The following is a 23,498-nucleotide window of genomic DNA, read 5'->3' as shown; positions in this document are numbered from 1 at the left end:
GCTCGCAGCATTAGGCTCTTCTCCAGGGAGTCCTTCCTTCTCATGAGGTGGCCAAAGTATTATACCTTGCAGGGGGCCCTAAATGTTGCTTTGCCCAGCTCCACCTCCAAATCTCCAGATATGTCTGGAGATATGCTCCAGATACGCTCAACCAAGCCAGCAACCATGTTGATGATGTAACTTTCTAATAAATCTCATTTATTAGTTTCACACTGCAGGCTGCTTTGAAGCTCTTGTTCAAAAATATCAACTTTGGAACCCCTGGCATGTTGAAATTTTCCCCAGGGGCGTCCCAATGCTGAATTTTTAATGTTGGAAGCAGGCTTAAGGGGAATCGATCCATACAGACTGGGCTTGTGATGAATGGGGTGATTCTGAATCCTATGCATAAGGCCAAGTTTTGCAGAACTGACACAGAACACTTCCCATGGTCAAACACTTCTGTGGTCAGTTTTATCCTACCACTGAATAGGCAGATCTCTCCAATGGCTCTTAAAACATCCATTAGGAAATGAATACTCTCCTAAGAAGGCAGGATATTGTATCAAAGCGGTTTATGGCCTTATGCATTTTTGATTAATTTTTGGCAAGGTTGGATTAGGAGGAGGGGTGTTACTCCACCACCACCCCTACCAATTCCTCATTTGATAACTCCCATGGTGGAGAAGCAGCCTGCATTTCTCTCCCTGCCCTCATGGCTAATTGAAAGTACACACCCATTACTCTTGTGGAAAGAGTTAAATGCCTCAGAATACCACTTCTTCCTTCCCAAGAGGCCCTTCCCAGCTGCTGTTCACTGAAAGTCACTCCGGAAACGGCCCTTGCTGCATTCCATTTCAAACATACTGAGCCTGTCCCCCTCCTCCAGCATTCAATTGGGTGGGGGAGAGAGGAGAAACAGATTTCCTAAATTTGAAGCAGAAGTTGAACATGCTTACCACTTTTGATCCCTCACTTGCCGTTGTTCTCGTTAAAAAAAATCCCTACCAAACTAATGTTGTGGTTTAAGAAAGTTCCCTTTTTGAATACAGGTAATGAATGAAAAACAATAAAACCAGAGTCCAGTAGCATCTTTAAGACTGGACTCTGATTTTATTGTGCTACTTCAGACCAACATGGCTACTCATTTGGATGAATGAAAAACAGGCAGCTTGGGGGGGGGGGGGAGAGAGACAATCCATCTGGACCAGAAAGACTTCTCTGGCTCTCTCATGCATACCTACAGCACCATCCCTTCCCATCTATCCCCAAGACAATCTTGATTTAGAGAGCAAAACCTGCTCAAGATCCCCGGCTCCAAAGGTATCAAATTGGCCTCAATCAGAGTCAGGGCCTTTTCAGCCCTGGCCCCTGGCCTGGTGCTTACAAAGAGACAACCATTGGAAACGATCCTCACACTATGTCAGTCAGTGATCACGCCACAAGGCATCGGTTGCAAGACAGGAAGACCTACTCCAATACAAAACCCAACCTTGCTCACTTGAATATTCCCATAGGGCGAACAAAATGAAAGCAATTATCCACATGGTTTCAGAAATTTAAGGATGTGAGAATCCACCTTTGTTTGCTTGGCATAGAGGACGTAATATAAAAGAATTTTTGTCCTCCAGCAACTCCCATAAAAAAAGATCGGGATTACTTGCCAGTGGGAAACCATGTTTGTGGATCCTGCCAAGCATGTAGTCTCATGCTTGAAATGTTTGAATATGAGAATGCCTTCAATAGCTTTAGTGTTAGCATTAATCCTTCATTAACCATGCAACAAAATGGGTAATTTATGGAATATTGTGTCCTTGTCAATTTCTTGATGTGGGCATCAGCTCCCAACCTCTAAAGGTCTGGATTTCCGAGCGCCTCTGCCACCTGAAACATGGAGCAGCTGACGCTTTGTATCTAAATTTCACGCCCCTGAAGACTTGCATTTTGGGGGCATTGAGAGAATAAAAACGAGAGTTCATGAGAGGATGGATATTAATAGGTTTCTATTACATCATGAGAGCTACTATATTTTTGCATTTGAATCTTTAGGAAACAATGGTTTCAATTCTACTCGGGACCTAGTCTGATCTCTATGATACTGTATCATTAAGTGGCGCCATTTATGTTTTTGTGGTGAGAACTGAACGGAAACTTCACCTAGGAGCAGAATTGGGGTTTTCCCTATAACATTTGAGCTGTATTGCCTATTTATAATTCATAATTTACGGTAAAAGTTATTAACAATGTTGTTTTATATTAGAAATTTAGAATCACTAATTAGTAATGAATGATGGATGTTGATTTTAATACTCTATAAATGTGAACACTATAACCACGAGGTTGTATTGACATACATGTTCCATTAAAATTTCTTATGTACAGATAAGTGATAAGTGAAGATCTTTTGTATGGAAAGGTATTACTTTGAAAGAATGTGGAAACTTCTATGCACAGTTTAATTTGCTTTGGGAATTGTATCACAATGTAATTTTTATATTTGATATTGTATTACAATGTATATTGATATTATCATCATTTCTCATCCTAAGTCAGCGGTTCTCAGCCTTCCTAATGCCACAACCCTTTAATACAGTTCCTCATGTTATGGTGACCCCCCCCCCCCAGCCATAAAACTATGCAAGTGTTCTTTCACAGAAATTAAATCAAAACTGACCAATGGCGTGAAGATCCATTGATCATGATTGTATATAAGCTGTTTTTTTCCCCAGGGTTTCTCAGTTTAGTCCTGCCTCTTGTCCCACCATGCCGATCTTGCTCTTTTCCGCTGCTCCAGACAGACGAACGCTCTATATTGATCAACCCTGGCCTCGCTGCTTGCCCTGCCACAACCCCTGTAAAAGGGTCATTCGACCCCCAATGGGGTCCCAGCCCCCAGGTTGAGAACCACTGTCCTAAGTATATTGCCACTTATGAAAAAATAATTTTGAAATCATACTTTTCTATCCATAAGTTATGGAATTAGTTTAGGGAACAATTTGAAAGCCACATGTCAATTTTCTCTACTTTCCCCACACCTGGAGGTTGGCAAGCATATCCAGTTGATTTTAAAAAGCAACAGAGCTCTTAAGACTTGACAACTTGGTGGACCATTGTCTCTTTGTAAGCATTAAGTGGGCAAATGTCTCACAGAACTGCCTGTAGCAGTTACACATTCAAGCCCATTGACTTCTGTGTACTCACATGGCCATAACAGTTAAGGATTACACTGCCCTGTCTGTTTCTCACCACCACACTCCAGGGCACACCTCCCATGCAGACTAAATCCCACACAAAGTCTGTGGATTGCATCTCTGAGAGCCAGCTTGGTGTAGTGGTTAAGAGCTGAGGCTCCTAATCTGGCAAGCCGGGTTTGATTCCCTGCTCCTCCACATGCAACTGCTCGGGCTCATTACAGTCCTGACGGTGCAGTTCTGAGCAGGCAGTCCTGTCAGAGATCTCTCAACCTCACCGGGTGTCTGTGCTGGAGAGAGGAAGGGAACGGTGTTTGTAAACCACTTTGGGTAGTGAAAAGCGGGGTGTAAAAACCAATTCTCTTTTTCCCCATGGAATCACTTTTCTAAGCAAATTTCAAAAATCATATCTTCAGTGGCGGGTACAAGCATCCAAGGAACACAGGAAGCTGTGAGCCAGGTGCATGAGTGTGGATGGGGTGTGGGGAAAGTGAGACAGAAGGTGTTTTAAGGGGCGGGACTGCATTGTCATACTAGGGAAACTCAGCCTGACCCCTTAGCACCTGCAAACTTTGATGCAGGATGAGGGTAATGAACAAAACCTTGGCTGGCTTGGGAGCAATCTGACCTCTGCCTTGGAACAAAGTCTGCAGCACTATCTCTCTCCCCCCACCCCCAGCAGGGTATCAACTTTCCTGGAGTTTGCCCTTTGGTCATGATGGAGTGGCTGTAAGGCTTCCTTGCTTAGAAACTGAGCGAGAGATGCAACCTCCAGCCTCCGTCACAGTCCCTGCTTAGAGTATAGGATCCCTGCTGGATCAAGGATCAACCAAGGGTTAAATCCAAAGCTTGGCTCAATCAGGGCACAGGGCAAATGGAGCAATCAGATATCTTTGTGTATCTGGCGGTGCTGATTACCAGAATGGGAGAAAGGTGCCAATCTGATTCTGGGTGAAGGGCCATAGCTGGTTAATAAGCTGAGTCAGGTTAACGGTAGAGCACCAAAACCCAGTACATCCTGGATTTATATTTCCTGCTTCCTCCTGGTGGGAGATTGCAAAAGGAATCTCTGAATTTTGTGAAGCCCTGTTGTCAGTAAGAGGTGTGCTCCGGTGGAGAAAGCAGTCAGGTTGTTCAGAAGAGTGTTGGAGGAATGTATTTGGTGCTCTCATTTTGCTTATCCAAGTCCAAAGAAATGTAATGGAATAGGGTTGGCTAAGCTAAATAGCCACTTAGGTCAGGGGTGGCCAAACTGCAGCTCTCTAGGGGTCATGTCCCTGGGGCTCATGGTAATTGTAGTTAATGGACGTCTGGAGAGCCACAGTTTGGCCACCCCTGGCACAAGCGAACAAGTTCCAGCAAGGAAAGCAGAAGAACGACAATCAGCAATTCATTTTGAGTTTTATTTATGTATTTTTTTTTACAAAAGTCAGCCACTACAGAAGGGAAATTCGTTCTCAAAGGACTTCAAGTCCAAGAAACTTCTTAGGAAGCTCGACAGTTGATCCACTCAAGGTGTTGGAGAGCCGAATACAGAGAAGTCCCTGCCAAGCCCAGGAGGGCAAAAGAGCCAAGGGCTCCTCTGTTCCGTTTTTTGGGATCTGCAAGAAGAAAACAACACCGAGAGAGTTCACAGTTCGTTTGTAAGGTTTACACCAATGTACAAAGACAACTGAATAACACGATGACTCAATTGTGATCTTAAACACCCCCTTTTGTATGCAAATATTTCTCTTTTGCATTCCTTCGATATTTTAATTGTGTATTTAAACTTTGGTCTGAATGACCGTAAATAAAATTTGACTGACTTTGACTCGAAAATAAACCAAAACGGCAGCACTCTCTAACTTCTTTCCACAGGAAGCTGCCTGCTGAGTCAGATCCTTGGCCTAGCAAGCCAGGTATTGTCTACTCTGACTGGCAGAGGCTCAAAGCAGAGGTCTGTCTGGTCGCCTGCCACGTGATCACTGTAGCTGGAAAGGTCAGGGACTGAACATGGAATCTCATGATTGCACAGCCGTTGCTCTATCACTGAGCTATTCCCCCACCCCTTTACTCTTTGGGCATAGAAGCATCTTTAGCTGGCACTGCCAAGGACTCTTGGGAAACAAACCAGATAAAACCTTGTTAAGAATTTCCCATTTGCCTTTTTTTTTTTGTAAGCTAGAAGGGCTCATTTAAGAGAGGAGAGCACGTAGGGACTACCCACACATCATCATTTGGTTACTGTGCTACGGAGCCCTTGGATGTAACACAAAAGAGAAAAGGACCAGGAGCTGGAGTTCAAAAACAAGCTGGAGCCAAGGGAATTAGTTGCCTGGAAGCAGCGGCTGATTGTCATTCCCAATGGAAGACTCACCTCCTGTGTAATAGCCATGGGCGAAGAGCAGTCTTCCAATGATCCACGCTACACCGAGCCCTGCAGCGACACGCTGGGGAGGGAGGGAAACAGCAACTATTAGTGTTCACTGGGAGAAGTGGTGTTGGCCAACAGGTGGCTGAACAGAGGAGGATCTACCCAGTTCTAGATCTCAAGATGCTAACCCTGAGGTGGTCCACAGAGGTGGCCTCGTAGTCAAACATCAATGTAGTACGTTGCCTAATATCACAGGAGGATTTGAAATACTGTATTGGAGGGAAGGAAAGGGCTAAGCACACCACTTTGGTTAGCTCGGCGTTGTGAGAAGAAGAACTGTACCCTACTTTTTAATTCCCGAAGGAGTCTCAAAGCAGCATACCCTTCTTCTCCCCACAGGAGGCAAGGCTGAGAGAGTTCTGAGAGAATTGTAACTGGCCCAAGGTCACCCAGCTGGCTGCACATGGAAAAGTGGGGGATCAGATCCGCTTTCCAGATTAGAGGCTCCTGCTGTTAACCAGTACACCCAGCTGGCTCTACAGACTCTTGGATTTCATAGTCACAGTGTATACAAAGCCTACTAGCCATGAATATTGGAAGTGTACATGATGATCTATAATCTTCCTGATACCTCCATTACATGGACACCCAACACCTGAAAATATCCACTAACTAACACCTGCAGATATCAGAATGATTATAGGTAGAGCACAGCTCCTGGTATGCTCAGCTGGATGCCCACCAATGCCCATTTCCTTCTTCCCCAAAGCAAAGAATTAATCCTGGATTTCCACCAGCAGGCATCCGTTTTCCGTCTGCTGGAAAACCCATCTGGAAACAGCTGCCTCCATCACAGGAGGACACTTGGATTGAAACCTCACAATGTTCTCTGATGGGCCCTGGTCTCCATGGCAGCCATCTTATCAAAATTTATCTCTACCCACAATGGCAGCTGTTACCTATTCATAAAGGTCCAGGAGTGCCCACAGGTACAACAAGGTTGGGGAGTCCTGCCATATTGCGTGTTGGACACCATTTCCTACAAATCAGCAGAATCCCAGGATATGGGGAAATGCTACGAGAGCTTGACTAAGTGGGAAGGTATGGGGAACCAGCTGCCTTAAGAGTCCAGCAGCCACATCTGGCTTTGCTGACAGCAAGCAGGGTTGAACCAAGAGAAGGCATGGTCCCCTGCTGAACAAGCTGCATTCAAGCGAGGCCACAGTTTCGTACTTACTGGGTAGTAGGCGCCACCTGTGGCAAGGAAGAATAGAACGGAGGGGTACACTTCCAGCCTGAAAATAGACACACAAATGTTTGCAAAGCCCTGGAATGCTGTAAATCTAGAATCACCACCAGCACCCTTTCCGATTCCCCCAAACTACCCTGGCTCAAACAAATTATCCAAGGGAGTGGAAAGCCAAGCTTCTGGTTGTCTCTAAACTTGAAAGAAACCTGTGTGATGCTAAACATGGCCCAATTAAAATCCTTATCGATACCATGAGGGAGTAACAATGCTTCTCTTAAGTAGTTCATCACTAGATACTGCCTTCACACGAATTCTTTATAGCATTTCCTCCTATAAATCAGGGGCAAGTGTATCAAATGTACTAATGTAGTTTCCCAAAACCAGTTCAAATGGAATCATGGGGAGTTTGCCCATCACTAAACGCTACTCAGTTTTGTACCCAGGGGAAAAAAATAGCGTCATGGAGGAATGACAACTGCTTGTCAGAGATTTCTAGTTCCTTTTCCACCGACAATGCAGCAGGTCAGAATTGAACCGCATCCCCACCAACGCCAAATAATTAGTAGTTACCACAAATGATCACTCACGTGTTTTGATGCGCCCTCTGGATGCAGTTGAAGATGTGCCCGCTTTCCGGGTCTGTGCTGTACATGATTGGGTACTGTGGAGGGAGAGGAATCATTGTGAGTAGCCAGCCATGCCCTGATCTGGTTGGAACTGGCTAGCCCGACCTTGCAGGACCTCAGAAGCTAAGCAGGATTGGCCCTGGTTCTTGTTTGGATGGGAGACCACCAAGGAAGCCCAGGGTCATGACACAGAGACAAGCAATGGCAAAACATCTCTGGATATCTCTGGCTTTGAAAGCCCTATGGGGTCGCCATGTGTGAGATGCAACTTTCCACTAGCAGATGGCCATGTCAGGAGGAGATTGTGGTTAAGCCCGGGGAGACTAAAGAATGCTTGACACATCATTAGTGGAGACCACTTTATTTCTCATGTGAACATGACGACCACTGGCTCCCTGGTATACAGACGTTAGGAACATATACTTTGGAAGAAAACAATTATACATTACAGTTCTAGGGATATACTTTCCAAACAATGACAACAATTAATCCTGGACTGAGGGGGGTGGTCATACTATGCTCCCTCCAGGTGAGCAATGCCTGAAATACAATAGCATTGACAAAGGTGGCACTGCTCCAGAGACCATGACCCTTAAGCTGGATACATGTTCACATGAACACAAAAAGGCTGCATTCTACCGAGTCAGAACACTGGTCTCTCAAAGTCAGTATTGCAGTGATCAGCCCTCCAAGGTCTCAGGTGGAGATCAACTGCTACCTGAATCCTTTTTAAATTTGAGATATCAGGGATCAAACCTGGGACTTTCTGCACATGAAACAAGCGTTCCCCCACTGAGCCACGGCTCTTTCCAAAAGAAGATCAAGCTATAAAACGGGGATGAACAAACTGTGGCTCTCCAGATGTCCAGGGGTAGTCAACCTGTGGTCCTCCAGATGTTCATGGACTACAATACCCAGGAGCCCCTGCCAGCGCTTCGTGGCAGGGGCTCATGGGGATTGTAGTCCATGAACATCTGGAGGACCACAGGTTGACTACCCCTGTTGTAGTCCATGGAAATCTGGAGAGCCACAGTTTGACCACCCCTGCTATAAGCTATACTGAATAGGGATGGGCATGAAGCGGGTAACGAACTAAAGTTCGTCACGAATTTTGGCTGGTTCATGGTTCGGGAAGCAATGCTCCTAAACTGAAGATCACCAGGAACTTCCATGAATTTTAAGCCCTTAGACCTCTGCCTTGCCCAATTTGCAGACATGGCATTTGTGCACAAGAAAATATACTTTCCCTCCTCACTGCAGGCGCAGGATGTTCCTCTTGGAGGAGATACTGAGAGTGCTGGAAACAATCATGGCGCCTTGAGCACAGCTCAAGAAGAGAATTTTCTTTCATCATTCTAAAGGAGCTACACTTTGCCTTACAGAGGGAAACCAGTCCCTACCAAAAGTATCCAGTCCCTACCAAAAGTATCCCATAATGACCTCTTTGCCTAGGTTAATCTGTCACCGTGAATCTAGCTACGGCCCTTGTTTCCCACACACAGCTTTGTGAGGAGAAGCTGAAGGGAGCCAGCGTTGGCCAGCCTTACAGTTGAGGCCTTCCACCCTTTTCTCAGCCTGGTCCAGAGTTCGTGAGCTCTACCCTGCTGGTTCTATTTAAATCCACCAGGCAGGCATCTGACTCACAGGGATGAAAAGCACATACACACCCTTTGGCGCTCTGCCCGGCTGTGGCCCCACAGCCTCCCAACGGCAGCTGAGACCAGCACGGGCTTAGAAAGCTTCCCTCATTTTCCAGAAGACGCCTCCATGTCAGAGATTCCTGGCAGCCCACTCCCTCCCTCCTCTCCACTTCTAGGCCAGGCTTGGCTACTCCCAAAGACACACACACAGTGCTAGAAACCAAGGCAGAAGCAGGCAGCCTTATGGATTTGCAAACATTTCCTTCCTGCCAAAGGAAAGTATTTACAAAAACCTAATTTGTTACCAAATTCCTCACAAGTTAGGCCAGTCAGATAAGGCAACAAGAATTAGCATTCATTGCTACAAGATATCCCCGGAGGGGGGGGGTCATCTATAATCTATAATAATAATATATTTATCCTAATAGCCTGCCCTTCTCAATAGACTCAGGGCGGGTAATATCAGATAAAATAAGTTTTCTCCCCAAGTGGGACAAAAAAACCCAGCTTACGATATTGTTCTCTCCTTATCTCCACAACGCCCAACCGAGAGGTAGACTTAAGCAATGAGAGAGTGCGACTGGCCCAAGTGGGAACCTGAACTCGTGTCCCAGACTGTAGTACACCACCTGCACTAATTTCTCATTTGCTAAATGACTAAAGGTGAATTGCTAGTACTCTTTTTCTGTAGCCATAGGAGGTGAAAGCGAGGCTCTGGGGTGAGTGGAACAGATTTATTCAAGTCCTGGAGAAGGTATTAAAATTTGTGTCAGGTTCTTTTTTTCTCAGGAGGACAAAATGTCTTTTTAATTCTGGGGGTTGGGGGGAACAGTGTGGGAAGGCTCCGGGTGAGGTGATTCTAGGGCCACCATAAAGCCTAACTGTAAGGAAAGATACTCAGATTTGCATTAAGGTCTTGATACTGGTAGCAGAATGTATACCATTTCCACACGCATTTCTAACTCTATGATTAGCAGTAGCAACAGTTTCCACAACGGGCCCAGATTCAGAGGCCAGACTGCTGCTCTCCACATGTCATGAAAAACCATGTTTTCTGTCCCTTTAAAAACCCACCAGGGTAGGCTAACGGAGGACACCCACAACTTACGTCCACATTATACTTCTTGCGCGCTCTCCCAACATTTATTGCGAGGTGTGTTACCAAAATAAAACTGGCGGCACCAGTCAGGACCACATAACCGTATTCCTTGGACAGAACCACCATCTTGACACTGTGAAGAAATAAAAGGAGAGTTGTCAATCCTAGGCAAAGAACAAGATGCTCCCCAAATGCATGGGCACCATTCAAGAGACAAACACAGGTCCCAAATGCGATTGTGGTATATTCCACTAAACTATGTCCCAGGAATATGAGCATTGTGCTTTCCAGGGAGATGGGACAGAGATCTTTGTACTCTTCCCAAGCTGCAACTGAGTGGATTGAAAACTTTAGGTATCTGTATTTAGGGGGGGTTGCCCATTCGGTCTGCATAACCATTTTACGTTCTTGGCCACAGTTTTTATATTATTCTATGCTTCCTGTATGTAATTCTGCCATACGATAAATAATATTGCCTTATACTCTGATGTAAAAAGGGACGGGAGACACAGATCTATTCAGTCCACCATTTGACATCGAGGGCCTCAGGTAGAGTAGGGTTTGCTCCAACCCTGCTCCCTGAAATCCTTTCATTGAAAATGGCATTGAAACTGACTCTGGGACCGTCTGGACGCAAAGCACAAGTTGCATCACGAGCAAAACCACAGTGGATGCTAGTCTCTGTGAGGATCTCCAATCACTCCTTATAATCAGGTTTGTTTATGAAAAGCAAGCTCTTTATTGAAAGAATAATGAACTTGCCATCATAGCAACTTTGCTAAGACTAAAGATCCTAATTAAACTACTCCTTTATCTACTCTTTGCCCTTGACCCCTCTCTGTGCCACATGGTTTGGGCACAAAGACAGTCCCTGCGCAAAGGCGCCTGCTGAGATTTAAAGTCTCAGAAAGGATGGCAGATCCCCGGTCCCTCACAGTAGGGAAGTAGGAAGCTTGAGGTCCAAGGCTACCTTCATTCACACCTACACCAGTCAATAGCAAAAGAGCAGAAACCAAGGCAGTGAGGCTGAAAATCAAAAGGTCCCGAATACTCCCAATGGAATGCATGCAAAGGTGCTTCCGCAGGCACGACCATGGGCAAGAATCAAATCACGGAACAGAAAGACACCATGTAAAATGTCATGGCACAGCACATGGCAAAAGCACATCATAAGTACAACAAAGCACAACATGATGTAGTGTGACACAAGCCTAGCACCTGTATTACAACACAAAAGCATAACGCGGTCATTCATTCATTCATTCATTCATTCATTCATTTGATTTTTAGACTGCCACTCTCGGCACCAGCCATCTCATGGCAGTTTACAAGCTATAAAACCAATACAAATTACAGAACATAAAACCACATAAAAGCCTGTTTTTACAATTGATGGTGGCATAATCGATTTCCTCCCTCCCAGACCCACAGCCCTGTTGTTCCCAGTCTTTGGTTCTTACATAGATGACCCTGGGTTATGATAGTCTCTACAGTTCTGGTGACACTAAGGGCCAAGGACTCTGTTCCTTCATGGGTGGTGGAAAGTGCCATCAAGTTGTGACCCTGTAGGATTCCCACAGCACAAGACAAACAGAGGAGATTTGCCAGTGCCTGTCACTGCGTGGTGACACCCAGACTTCCTTGTTCTCCCAGCCAAATATTTACCAGGGCCGAACCTCTTTAGCTTCCAAGAGCTGATGAGAGTGGGCTAGATCATCATTACCACGAGAGAATACAACGGCAAGTCAGTCTCTGCAGCGGAGACCCAAAATCTGCCTGGACAATTTTCCAACAGGTGAAAACCCGTCCGCCATGATACAAACAAAAGAAATGAGGTTCAGGTTGGTGAGAGCAAATAACAGTTCATTCCAATGGAAAATAATTTCTCAAACTTTCCAAATCATCAAAACGAACTCCTAGGTATATTCCGTTTTCGGTATCTTCGTCAGTGATACTCTTAATATTTGATCAATGAATCCTCTTTAAATAAATTCTTTTCAATGGTCAAAATGTATCAGAAGAAATAAACTTAATCCTATTACAACAACAACAACAAGCCTTTAATAGCATATAGAAGTACAATATAAGAGGGGAAAGTGCAAAAGGATCCACTGTTAGAGAAAACACAGGCAAAGATCATGCTTTAGAGGAAGACATAATACATTCACGATTTCTCATGGCAAAATATAAAAATTTTGCAACTGGTTCAATTATATCAGGGTTCTGGGATGTCAAAAGAAACTGAATCTTACGTTCATCCGAAACTTAATCCTATATGATATGTTAGTGAATATGGTTCAGTCTCCAAATGGTTCTTCAGTATCTGATCTACAGAGGTCTACAAGTATTAGTATATAAAGTGTAATTGCACTTTTTAGAATGTTCAAAGAGCTGAAATTTGCCAGAGATTCCATTAAAGGTGGGAAATTAGGTGTCCTGGGGCCCTTTCACCTAGCATTAAAGCTGGCTCACCAGTAACTGAGTCATGATCCCTTTGTACCCAGTGGATTCAGAATGGCGAAATCAGTCTTTTTATAACTCCGTAAATGAGATTTTAGAACTGGTTGCACCTGTTTGCATAACACTCACTGGGGTGAAGGTTCAGAACAGCAGGTGAGCGGCAATGCACAGTGAAATATTCCGATAATGCAGACTCCCACTGCATGGAAAGACCATTTCAGCAGGATAAACCTCTGCAGCTCAAATCTAAGAAATGTATTGTGGCATTCTATTTTCCAAACCAGAGCTCATTTCTCATGCATTTGATAGGCACAGAGATCTCTACTTATAGCTATAAAGAGCTGAAGGGCAATGGAGTATTGTTATGAAGAGAGCTCAGAAGCCCTGGTTTCCCCACCTAGCCTTATAGAATTTGTCCTTGTGGAAGGCACTGGATTTAGCTGCATGAAGCTGAAATCCATCGATGTCATGAAAAAAAAGAAAGAAAAACCTTTGTGCAGACCCAGAGAGATATCATCTTATTATCTAAGTGCAAGCAAGCTGGAAATGGGCTCAGGTTGAAATACCTACTGCTATTGACCTACTGCATACAGTAGTGGAAAGAACCCGACGTTTTCAAAGGAACAGTATAATCATCTGCTTGTCCTGTACAGTGAAGGCCATCAGGGAAACGTCCCATCTTAGACCTGGGCCTATTCTGCACACATTGGATAATGCACTTTCAAAGTGCGTTTGCAGCTGGATTTTCCTGTGCAGAACAGGATAATCTACCTCTAAAGTGCACTGAAAGTGCATTATCCAATGTGTGCAGAATGGGACCTGGACTCTCAGGTAAAGAACACAAGCTGGAACCTGGCAGTGCATTCCAAAATAGGTCAACCTACCTACAGCAGGCATTTCACAGGAATAAGAGGGCACCGAGCTTTGAAAAGCCATATAACTACACGGGGGCACCATACAGGCACTGCCAGTCTGTACCCCAGCATTGAGGAGGGGCAAACTGAGCTAGGCAGAAGATTATAGAAGCCTTTCTCAACTACCATTGAGAAACCCTTGAAACATTCCTCAGGTTTCAAGAAACCCTAGAAGTGGTGCGATGGTGTAGAATGTGGTTGGGAAGCAGAGCTGTGGACATGCCCACCGGGGGCCCCTCCCCTTCCCACCCCTCCTGGCCCATCACTGATCATTTCAGGAGGGGTGGTTGGGCCAACATGACCATATACGGTCATATCCCCCCCCCCGATAAACGTTTCACAAATTCAAAAAGTATATTCAAAATTAATTCACTCCCATCCATTCAGGAAACTCTTCCAGGCTGTCACCCCCCCCCCCCCAGGGTTTCATGAAACCCTGGTTGAGAAAGCGTGCCATCTATAATGAATTTAGAGAATCCTGATTACCAAAGGGCTTACACCATCATAAACTAGGATGCCTTACTCTCTGTTGTATTCATTAGAGAGTGAATAGAGGAGGTTGCCATGGGAGGAACGTTAATATCTATGCGGAGGTGGAAAATGTTGGGATGGCGTTACCTGTATAAACAAATTCGCCAAATTTTCACAGATCCCATGTGCTCAGAAATACCAAGGAAAGAGAGACTGCTTTATCTGGTTTAGAATGGTAGAGGACAACAATCCAGAGATCCCATTTATTGGCCAGGTTTGGCTGCTTGGCAACGAAGCTTCGCAAAGAATGGCTGAAACATAGTTACACTGCCCATCCCTAAGTGCTAATACATATTTTAATGATTGGGGTTTTATTCATTTATGTAATGTTTTGTGCTGTATCTTCTATTTTGCATGGCTCTTCTATGACTGCGAGAGAATAAATTCATTCATTACCATTCTGCACTCATTTCAGCCCGAGGAGCAACATTTCCCAGCCAGCCTGTCCTCGCTGGCTTTTAGCCAAATCTTTAGCCCTGGGAAGCAAAACTTAAGCCAGGCTTTCTCACCCAGGGTATTCTTGATGGCCCTGGAAGGGTTTCCCAAAGGGGTCGGAATAAAGTCATTTTTAATAGATTTTTAAAATTGGTTAAACACATATCAGGTGACACGACCGTACGTGGTCATGCCGACCCGACTCCTCCCTCCAAAATAGGCCATGATGGGACTGGAGGGGATGGGAAGGGGACTTCCTGGGTGGGCCTCTGCACAGCTCTGCTTCCCAACCATATCCCTGCACCATCACGCCACTTCTGGGGTTTCTCGAAGCCTGAAGAAAGTTTCAGGGGTTTCTCAATGGTAAAAAAAGTTGAGAAAGGCTGACTTAAGCCCGGGGTGGGGCAGAGCCATTTAGAATAATATAATCATAGAGTTGGAAGGGGCCATACAGGTCATCTAGTCCCCCCCCCTGGTCTACGCAGGATCAGCCCTAAGCATCCTAAAGCATCCAAGAAAAGTGTGCATCCAACCTTTGCTTGAAGACTGCCAGTGAGGGGGAGCTCACCACCTCCTTAGACAGCCTATTCCACTGCTGAACTACTCTGACTGTGAAAATTTTTTTCCTGATATCTAGCCTAGATCGTTGTACTTGTAGTTTAAACCCATTACTGTGCATCCTTTCCTCTGCAGCCAATTTGTACATAAAAGGATGGCCCGAGCCACTATCATTCACTTATACAAGGGCCTCAGTGCGTCCGCCTCACTCCACATCGCTGACAGAGGTCGTGTCCTTTGCACAGCCCCCATTGTGGGGGAGGACAGCACCCATGATTGGGGGAAGGAGAGATTTGAGTCTTCCACTCAGAATTCTGTACAAGCACCCAGTGCCCTTATCCAGAAAGAAGAGCTGGCTTTTTTAGACCCCACTTTTCAAGACCCAAAGGAGGCCCAAAGAGCCTAATCAATGTCCTTTCCCTGCCTCTTCCTACCTACGAGGTAGGTGAGGTTGAGAAAGGCCAGCTCTTAGAGAACTGTGATTAGCCCAAGGTCACCCAGCTGGCTGTATGTGGAGGAGGGAGGAATCAAACCCGGTTCTGCGGATTAGAGTCAGCCGCACCACCATGCTGGCGTTGAAGCCAGGATCTCACTTTTAAGTCAAGGCCACAAATAAAAGAAGGGCCAGTGCATTCCTTCCTTGGCCTATGCATGATTTTTTCCAGCCATTACCGAACACGTGCGCTGGCAGATCACACCCACCACAGTTCCTGGAGCGCAATTTCAAAGCTGCAGAACTTCCTGCCAACCAATCGCCAACTACTGGCACAAACGCACAGGCAGGACACATCCCGGATGATTCACAGGGGGCTTGGGGAAAGGGAGACATCTTAAGTGTGTCAATGAGAATGTGGAACACTGTGAAGGCAGGGGAGAGACCAAGGTCAGGCCGCACTTCCGATGGAAGAGGCATATGGGAGGGGGGAGATGCCTGTGACTGTGCGGAAGAGGAAGCATGCCTGACATTGACTTTCAGCTCCTGGCAGTCTGGGTGGATGGCAAAGCTGGGAAAAGAAGGACCGTGAGAACAGCCCTAACAGAACTGCGACTGGCTCAAGGTCATTCAGCTGGCTGCACCTGAAGGAGCGGGGAATCAAACTCGGCTCTGCAGACTACAGGCAGCCGCTCTTAATCTCAACACCACGCTGGCTCAGAAGCAGCCCCAGCAGTGGGTTTCTAGACCTCGCTTTACTCTATCCTAAGGAGTGACAGAATCATAGCGGCTGACAAACAGCTTTCCCTTCCTCTCCCCACAACAGACACCCTGCGAGGTAGATGGGACAGAGGGCGCTCTGAAAGAAATGTCCTGCAAAAACAGCGCTAAAGGCAACTGGGACTAGCCCAAGGTCACCCAGCAGGCTGCAATGGCAAGGGGGGTTAACAAAGCCCGGTTCTCCAATTTAGAGTTAGCTGCTCTTTAACCACCACACCAGGCTGGCCCTCTGCACAAGCCCAGAGAACACGGTGTGTGTGTGTGTGTGGGGGGTGTTTTTCTGCCCCCAGGACGCCGCGGGTGGAAGGGCGAGTCCACATTAGGAGCTGGGGCTGAGCCCACCCCGGACGGCTTCTGCAGCGGGAATGCAAGCGACGACGCCCGCTCGATCGAGCTCTCCCCCGGGCAAAGGGGGGAAACAAGGCGAGGAGGCGCCCCCACCAACTCCACGCAGCCCCCGACCTTACCTCTTCGCCCTCGCACGGAATTCCCAAGCTGCGACTCGTCGCCGCCCCGGAGCGAAGAAAGCGAAAAGGCGAGGCGGGCCGGCCCACTTTGGGAAGGGCCGCCAGCCCACGCCGGAGCTGATCCGGCGCGGCCCCGCCTCTGGCGTAGAGACGCCGGAGGAGGCAGGCTTGCAGGCAGGGCGTGCTCAGAGAAAGAACGGGCCGGGCGCAGGAGAATAGCCGCTCCTTTCCTGGAGATGAGCATGAAATTCGCCTCCGGGATCGCTATTCTTCTTTTTTAGTATCGTTGCTTAGTTTAGTCATCGTTATTGATTGTAATGCTTACTAATATTATTGATGGATGATATAATATACATTATTATACGATTATTATTATTGATGTATTGTTATTAATAGAAGAAAACTCGGTTTTCCTACCCCGCGCGGGGGTGGCCAAACGCTGGCTCGCCAGATGTCCAAGGATTGATCTACCCCCCCCCCATTTGAAAATGTTGCCATATTAAAAAATTCTGGTGAGGCTGAAGCTGTACAGTTTGTCCTGAAATAACTTTTTAAAAAGCCGTGTAAAAGAGAAAGAGTGTACCAAGTTGCCAACCTCCAGGTGGTGACTGGAGATCTCCTATTACAACTAATCTCCAGGTGATGGCAAAAATGGCTGCTTTGGGAGGTGGACTCAGTTTAGGGTTGCCAGTCTCCAGGCAGGACCTGGGGATCCCCCTTGGAATTACAGATTACCTTCAGACTACAGAGAGAAAAAGGATGCCTTGGAGGGCAGAGTCTTTGGCATTGAGCCCCACTGAAGTCCATGTACTCTCCCAGGCTCCATCCTTAAGCCTCCAGAAATCCCCCAGCTTGGAGCTGCCAATCCCCACTAGCATCCAGGGGGAACTTGGCAACTCTAACTCTATGGCATTATACCCCGTCAAAGTCCCTGCCCTTCTTAGACTCTAGCCCCCCAATCTCCAGATATTTTTCAACCTGGAGCTGGCAACCTTAGTTCAAGAGGTTTTCCTATGACTTAGCATAGAATCATAGAGTTGGAAGGAGCCATACAGGCAATCTAGTCCAACCCCCTGCTCAACGCAGGATCAGCCCTGAGCATCCTAAAGCATCCAAGAAAAGTGTGTATCCAACTTTTGCTTGAAGACTGCCAGTGACTTGTACTTATGTTGCGGCAGTAATACCTTACACATTGCGCTGTATGAGACATACCTCCCTAAGTGCTAGAAATTAGTGCCAGTGGCACCTTTAAGACCAACACGGCTTAATTCTGGAGATCTGCTTTCACGTACCGTTGTCTTCAAGCCTTACATATAGGTGGGGGAGTTAATTGCTAGGAAGGGCTAGTTGGAGTCAAGATGCATCAGTAAATGGGAGATAAATATAGCTCAGGTTGCATTAAAGCAACCTGTGCATGATCTGTGCATGGCAGCAAATTCGCATACAAACACAAGAGTGAACAAAGAAATGGGAGAAGTTTGAGTCCAGCAGCTCCTCCAAGACCAGCAAAGTTCAGTTCTGAGGATAAGCGTGAACTGAATGACTTTGCAAGTGTTAATGCACACTTCAGATACATTGAAACAGATTCCCTCCAGCATTACATAGAGGTGATGGCCGGGTTAGTTGTCAAGCAGGACTCAGAGTTAAGATGCATTAAGAGCAGCTGAGAATAGAAGAATGCTGTGAATAGCAACAAATTAGCATACCAATCTTAAAAAAGCTAACAACACTCTGAGCGCTCTGAGTCCAGTGGCACCTTTAAGAACAAGCAAGTTTAATTCCAGGTATAGGTAAGAACTGAGTAACTTGGCATGTGTAGTGAGATAAGAACACAATATCTCTGTTAAGCCCTGGGGGTTCCATTGTCCTGAGTGTTGTAATAACTTGTGATTCAGCTGTTACCCATTCTGCTAAGTGTTAATAAACTGCAACTGATTTATGAGGACACCAATGGGGGTGGGGGGGTTCAAGGCAATTTAGAAGTAGAGGTAGTCTGCCTTTGCCTTCCTCTGCAGAGTCTTCCTTCCTTTCCAAGTATTAACCCCCCTTAGCTTCTAAAATCTGATAGGCCTGGGCTATACCATGCCACCTTCCTTCCTGTCTAAGGTATTTGTTTGTTTTGGCTGTCGTCCACTTATGGTGCCCCCATAGGCAAGTGATGTTCAGAGATGGTTTTCCTGCATGTAGCAATGTGGGCTTTCTTTGGTGATGTCCTATCCATGGTAATACTTACCACAGCTGTCCCTGCTTAGCTCCCAAGAGTGGGCTAGTCTAGATTATGCAGATCAGGGGACTCTCCAAGGCTTACCCTGGGGTAAAAGGCTGGAGGAGGAGCCTCCTGCTAGCTGACTCCTTTATTTCCAAGATGGTGGAAGGCTTAACGTACATTAAGGGTTAACATACATTAAACAGAAATCCGGTGGCGCCCCCAAAGACTAACAACATGTGCTTCCAGCAAAAGCATCGGTGAATCTTTATCAGATGCATTTGGTTTACATTTGTGGGAGGCATACTGATACTTCCGGCAGCAGAAAAGCAGGGAGGTGTTGCCAAGAGAGATCCCTTTGGAATGAGAAACAGAAATCTCAGCCAAGTAGCCAATGACAGACCTGTCCTCCATTAATCTATCCAATCCAGTCATAAAGCTGTTCGGATTCAGCAGGAAAACCTCTGTGTAGGCTAAACAATGAAAAACATGATAGAAAACCTTAACTAGCACTCTTGGTTAGTTCCATTGAGCTAGCTTCAAAGCAGTGGTCTTTTTAGTAGTCTTTAGCCTTCTGTGTGTTTCTTGGCAGTGTGGACATTCAATGGGCTGCCTTACAGCAATCGTCTATGTCTTGCACGTTAGCATGGACAGCATACAGTCAGCATCAGTAAACAAGCCTGTTTCAATATTAACCCTTCTTCTGTATGAATTACTATAACATAAATAATAAAATCCAGAGTGCAGTAGCACCTTTAAGACCAACAAAGGTCTTAAAGGTGCTACTGGACTTTGATTTTATTGTGCTACTTCAGACCATCACGGCTACCCATTTGAATATAATATAAACAGATAATGCTCATAAGTAAATGCATAGAGTTTTACTCAATTTTCTAGAACAGAGATTCTCAGTCAGGGGTCCGCATACCCCTGGGGTCCGTGGGAGCTCTGGACAGGGTCCATGGCATTTCCTGACCTGCCACAAGCTGGGGAACCCAGCTGCTTCCATTGCCCCCCCCCATGAGTTCTCTTGTGGTTTCTGTGCCTGGGAGGGGGTAAGGCCTGCACACCTACTCCCACCTTAAACCATCACCTGTCTCCCCCCTCCCCCAGTCCTCCTCGAGCTTGCCTCTTAATTCAAGTGGTGATGTCATATCCAGTGACGTGTAACTTCTGGCATGGTGCAGGGGGAGAAATATTAAATAATTACTTGCCCCCAGAATCACACGAGAGTTCTTTCTCCAGGGAACCATTGTTGTGGGGAAATGCATAGAGTGCAAATACATGTGGGAAACAGATCATTATACTCATGCAAATAATTTTTCTTTCAATATTAAGGATTTTATAACATGTGATTCAAAAAATGTCATATATATGATTAAATGCAAACGTGGTTTAGGATGTGTGGGAATGCCTACAAGAGTATTAAAAACCCAGATCATGGAGCAGAGAGGCCATCTCCGAAAACCATACCATAGAGTGAGAAAAAACATAAAACAGACGAATTTACTTTCTTTGGTATAGACAAAATTAAACCGGCTTCTTAATAAAAACAGCCAACTATATTTGCAACAACGGGAATGTTATTTCATTTTTTTATGTTAATACTTCATTTCCTAATGGTTTGAATACTAACTGGGACTTAGAGCCAGCTTGGTGTAGACTTCTAATTTGGCGAGCCAGGTTTGATTCCACGCTCCCCCACATGCAACCAGCTGGGTGACCTTCGGCTCACCACAGCACTGATAAAGCTGTTCTGAGATATTAGAACCAACTCTTCTTCAGTAATACTAGGCCTCTCTCAGCCTCACCCCCCTCACAGGGTGTCTGTTGTGTGGAGAGGAAAAGGAAGGTGATTATAAGCTGCTTGGAGACTCCTTCCGGTAGAGAAAAGTGGCATATAAGAATCAACTCTTCTTTTTTATGATAGAATATTCCTCATGTTCCTATCTCTTTAAATTGACTAAATGCATGACACCTGTTTGAACTTCTCTATGCATGATAACCTTTAACAGTTAAGCCAGTTAACCCCCCTTTTGGGCATGTCAGTAGAACAACCCCATTACAATAGAGCTTAAACTTATATGATACACTCAAGTTGTATTTAGAAAAATTATTAATCTCCAAACTAAGGCATGTTATAAATACAATATTGTTTATTTTATAGGTTTTAATTGTTGTTCAGATTTTCTGTATCATTTCCTGAATGATTTCATATGGCATTTTACGTTACAGAACTAAGGAGCAATCATTGAAAAAGTTCAGGAAAATGGGTGAATTAAATACCAGGGACCTCCTTCTGGTTGCTCAAGATATTTATCAAAGGAACTTCTGGGGGTGTGGCAGAGAGGCATGGCCAGCTGACATCACTTCCAGGACACCACAAAGCTTGAAAAATTGAAAAATTGTTTCAGGGGCCCCTCCATGGGCGGCATGTTGAGAAAGTCTGCTCTAGAATGTTGCAAATAAACATCCACTTAAAGGGACCTTCATAGCTAGAACTAACAAACAAATGCGACCTTATCAGTAGGCACACTAGAGGCAAGGAAATTTATGGCAGCTCCCAGCCCACGTCGACCTTCTCACGGCTTCTGCTCAGAGAGTTCAACAAAGTACTGATCTCTTCTAGTTTCTCTCTCCCTCCATTGGGCAGTTAAAACTGCCTATGCCCATGGCCATCACCACATCCTCTGGTGGTGAATTCCACATCACTCGTGGTATAAAGGAGGATTTCCTTTTGTCCATCCGGAATCTTCTGCCCATCGGCTTTGAGTTCTAGTATTTTGAGAGAGGGGGTAAAAGGCTTCTTTGCCCACCTCATGCATCATTTTATCAACTTCTATCATGTTCCCCCTTAATTGTCCTGCTGTGTCTGTAGACCTGCCAAGGACGGAGGCAGGATCATAAGCCTGCACTGTATTGACCGATGCACAGCTAGATCCCGTCTGCGAGATCCCGACAGTTTCAAGTGAAACTGACCTATAGCGTGCACTGGTGGGAAGATCTATTGTGTGGCTTTTGTGTATAAGTTGGGATTGGTTGTGGGTTTCATTGGTTCCGTTTTGGCCTCTTTCTGGGGTCACAATAAAGAGCTGAAATGAACTCCCAGTGTCCTGGTCCCTAACAGTCCCTTAATTGTCCCTTTTGTGAATGGAAAGTCCCAGAACCTTCAGCCCTTCTTCGTAGGAGAAGTGTTCCTTCCAACCCCCTGCTCTTGTATCCAGTGCCCTGAAAAAAGACACTGGTGACCTCTCTGGTCATTTGCTCGAGAGCCCTCTTGGGGTAAACATTGCAGTCCCAAAGGACACGTCCTTTTGCTCTTCGAATTCAGCTGCACCTCCTGTGTGTCTGCATGCACCAGGACTTGCTAATAACGAAAATGTCATGTTGGTTGCCTCGGCCACCCTCACTTCATTCGGTACTGACAGCCGGCCACGAGGACAAAATGATAGGCCTATACAAATTATAGGCAGCAGCACTTGAAGGAAATGCGAGAATTGTGATCGCCCATAGGACGCCATGCTCATGCTCTGTATAATGCCTCAGTTCCCAACTTGCTCAGGGTTTTTTTTTGCTGTACTAGAATAAAGACTGCGCCAGAATAAAGCTAACATGAGAGCCAGTTTGGTGTAGTGGTTAGGAGTGCGGACTTCTAATCTAGCATGCTGGGTTCAATTCTGCACTCCCCCACATGCAGCCACCTGGGTGACCTTGGGCTCGCCACGGCACTGATAAAGCTGTTCTGACTGAGCAGTGATATCAGGGCTCTCTCAGCCTCACCCACCTCACAGGGTGTCTGTTGTGGGGAGAGGAAAGGAAGGTGAATGTAAACTGCTTTGAGACTCCTTCGGGTAAAGTGGCATATAAGAACCAACTCTTCTTCTTCAGTAATATCAGGGCTCTCTCAGCCTCACCTCCCTCACAGGGTGTCTGTTGTGGGGAGAGAAAAGGGAAGGCGACTGTAAGCCTCTTTGAGACTCCTTTGTGAAGAGAAAAGCGGCATATAAGAACCAACTTTTCTTCTTCAGTAATATCAGGGCTCTCTCAGCCTCACCTCCCTCACAGGGTATCTGTAGTGGGGAGAGGAAAGGGAAGGTGAAGGTAGGCCGTTTTGAGCTTCTTTTGGGTAGAGAAAAGCGGTATATAAGAACTAACTCTTCTTCTTCTTGTGTCTTGTGAAAATGCTTTTTAAACGCAATTGTGCCTCATCAACATGTTCTCTCCCTCGCATGGGATCAAATAAGCAGGGAGCAGGCATGCTACCTCGATAAGCTGCTAGCGGCTCATTAAGTAAACCAAAACTCGCGGGTGCCCTTGGAACTCATGCGTGCTCTGCCTCTGCTCAGGTGCAGCCAGAGGATATAACCAAAGTCCACTTTTGATAAGAGCACCTACCGGTTCAGCTTGAGCCCTGTTTGCCAGGTGCAGATAGGAAGCCAGTTTCTTAGTGGACTGTGCTTTCGATGGACGGCGTGAGAGGGTTTTTGTGCACACCCCTTGGCAATTAGCCTGACGGAGTTTCTATGGGGTCCATCTGGCCCCAGCACAGTAGCCAACTAGTTCTTCTGGTGGGC

At 45.9% G+C, this 23,498-nt stretch overlaps 1 protein-coding gene across 1 annotated transcript; it reads right to left on the bottom strand.

Moving 5' to 3' along the window:
• Positions 1–4,559: 4,559 nt before the first annotated feature.
• MGST3 (microsomal glutathione S-transferase 3) lies at positions 4,560–16,874 on the bottom strand. The gene is made up of 6 exons (XM_077332274.1): positions 16,719–16,874; positions 10,150–10,273; positions 7,363–7,436; positions 6,764–6,821; positions 5,530–5,602; positions 4,560–4,771 (listed from the first exon to the last, which is right to left on the bottom strand). Exons 2-6 carry the CDS (start codon positions 10,264–10,266, stop codon positions 4,656–4,658), a joined length of 438 nt encoding a protein of 145 aa, XP_077188389.1. The 5' UTR covers positions 10,267–10,273; positions 16,719–16,874; the 3' UTR covers positions 4,560–4,655.
• Positions 16,875–23,498: the final 6,624 nt, after the last annotated feature.

This window comes from Paroedura picta, chromosome 4 (assembly GCF_049243985.1).
Source record: "Paroedura picta isolate Pp20150507F chromosome 4, Ppicta_v3.0, whole genome shotgun sequence".
NCBI classification, from domain to species: Eukaryota; Metazoa; Chordata; class Lepidosauria; order Squamata; family Gekkonidae; genus Paroedura; species Paroedura picta.
This window is presented reverse-complemented; position numbering and strand designations above follow the sequence as displayed.

Coding starts and splice junctions, on each gene's coding strand:
- MGST3 (XM_077332274.1), bottom strand. CDS start 10,266: ATGGTGGTTCTGTCCAAGGAATACGGTTATGTGGTCCTGACTGGTGCC. Junction 7,437..10,149: donor GCAAGAAGTATAATGTGGAC/GTAAGTTGTGGG, acceptor CTCCCTCCACAG/TACCCAATCATGTACAGCAC. Junction 6,822..7,362: donor CAGAGGGCGCATCAAAACAC/GTGAGTGATCAT, acceptor GTCTATTTTCAG/GCTGGAAGTGTACCCCTCCG.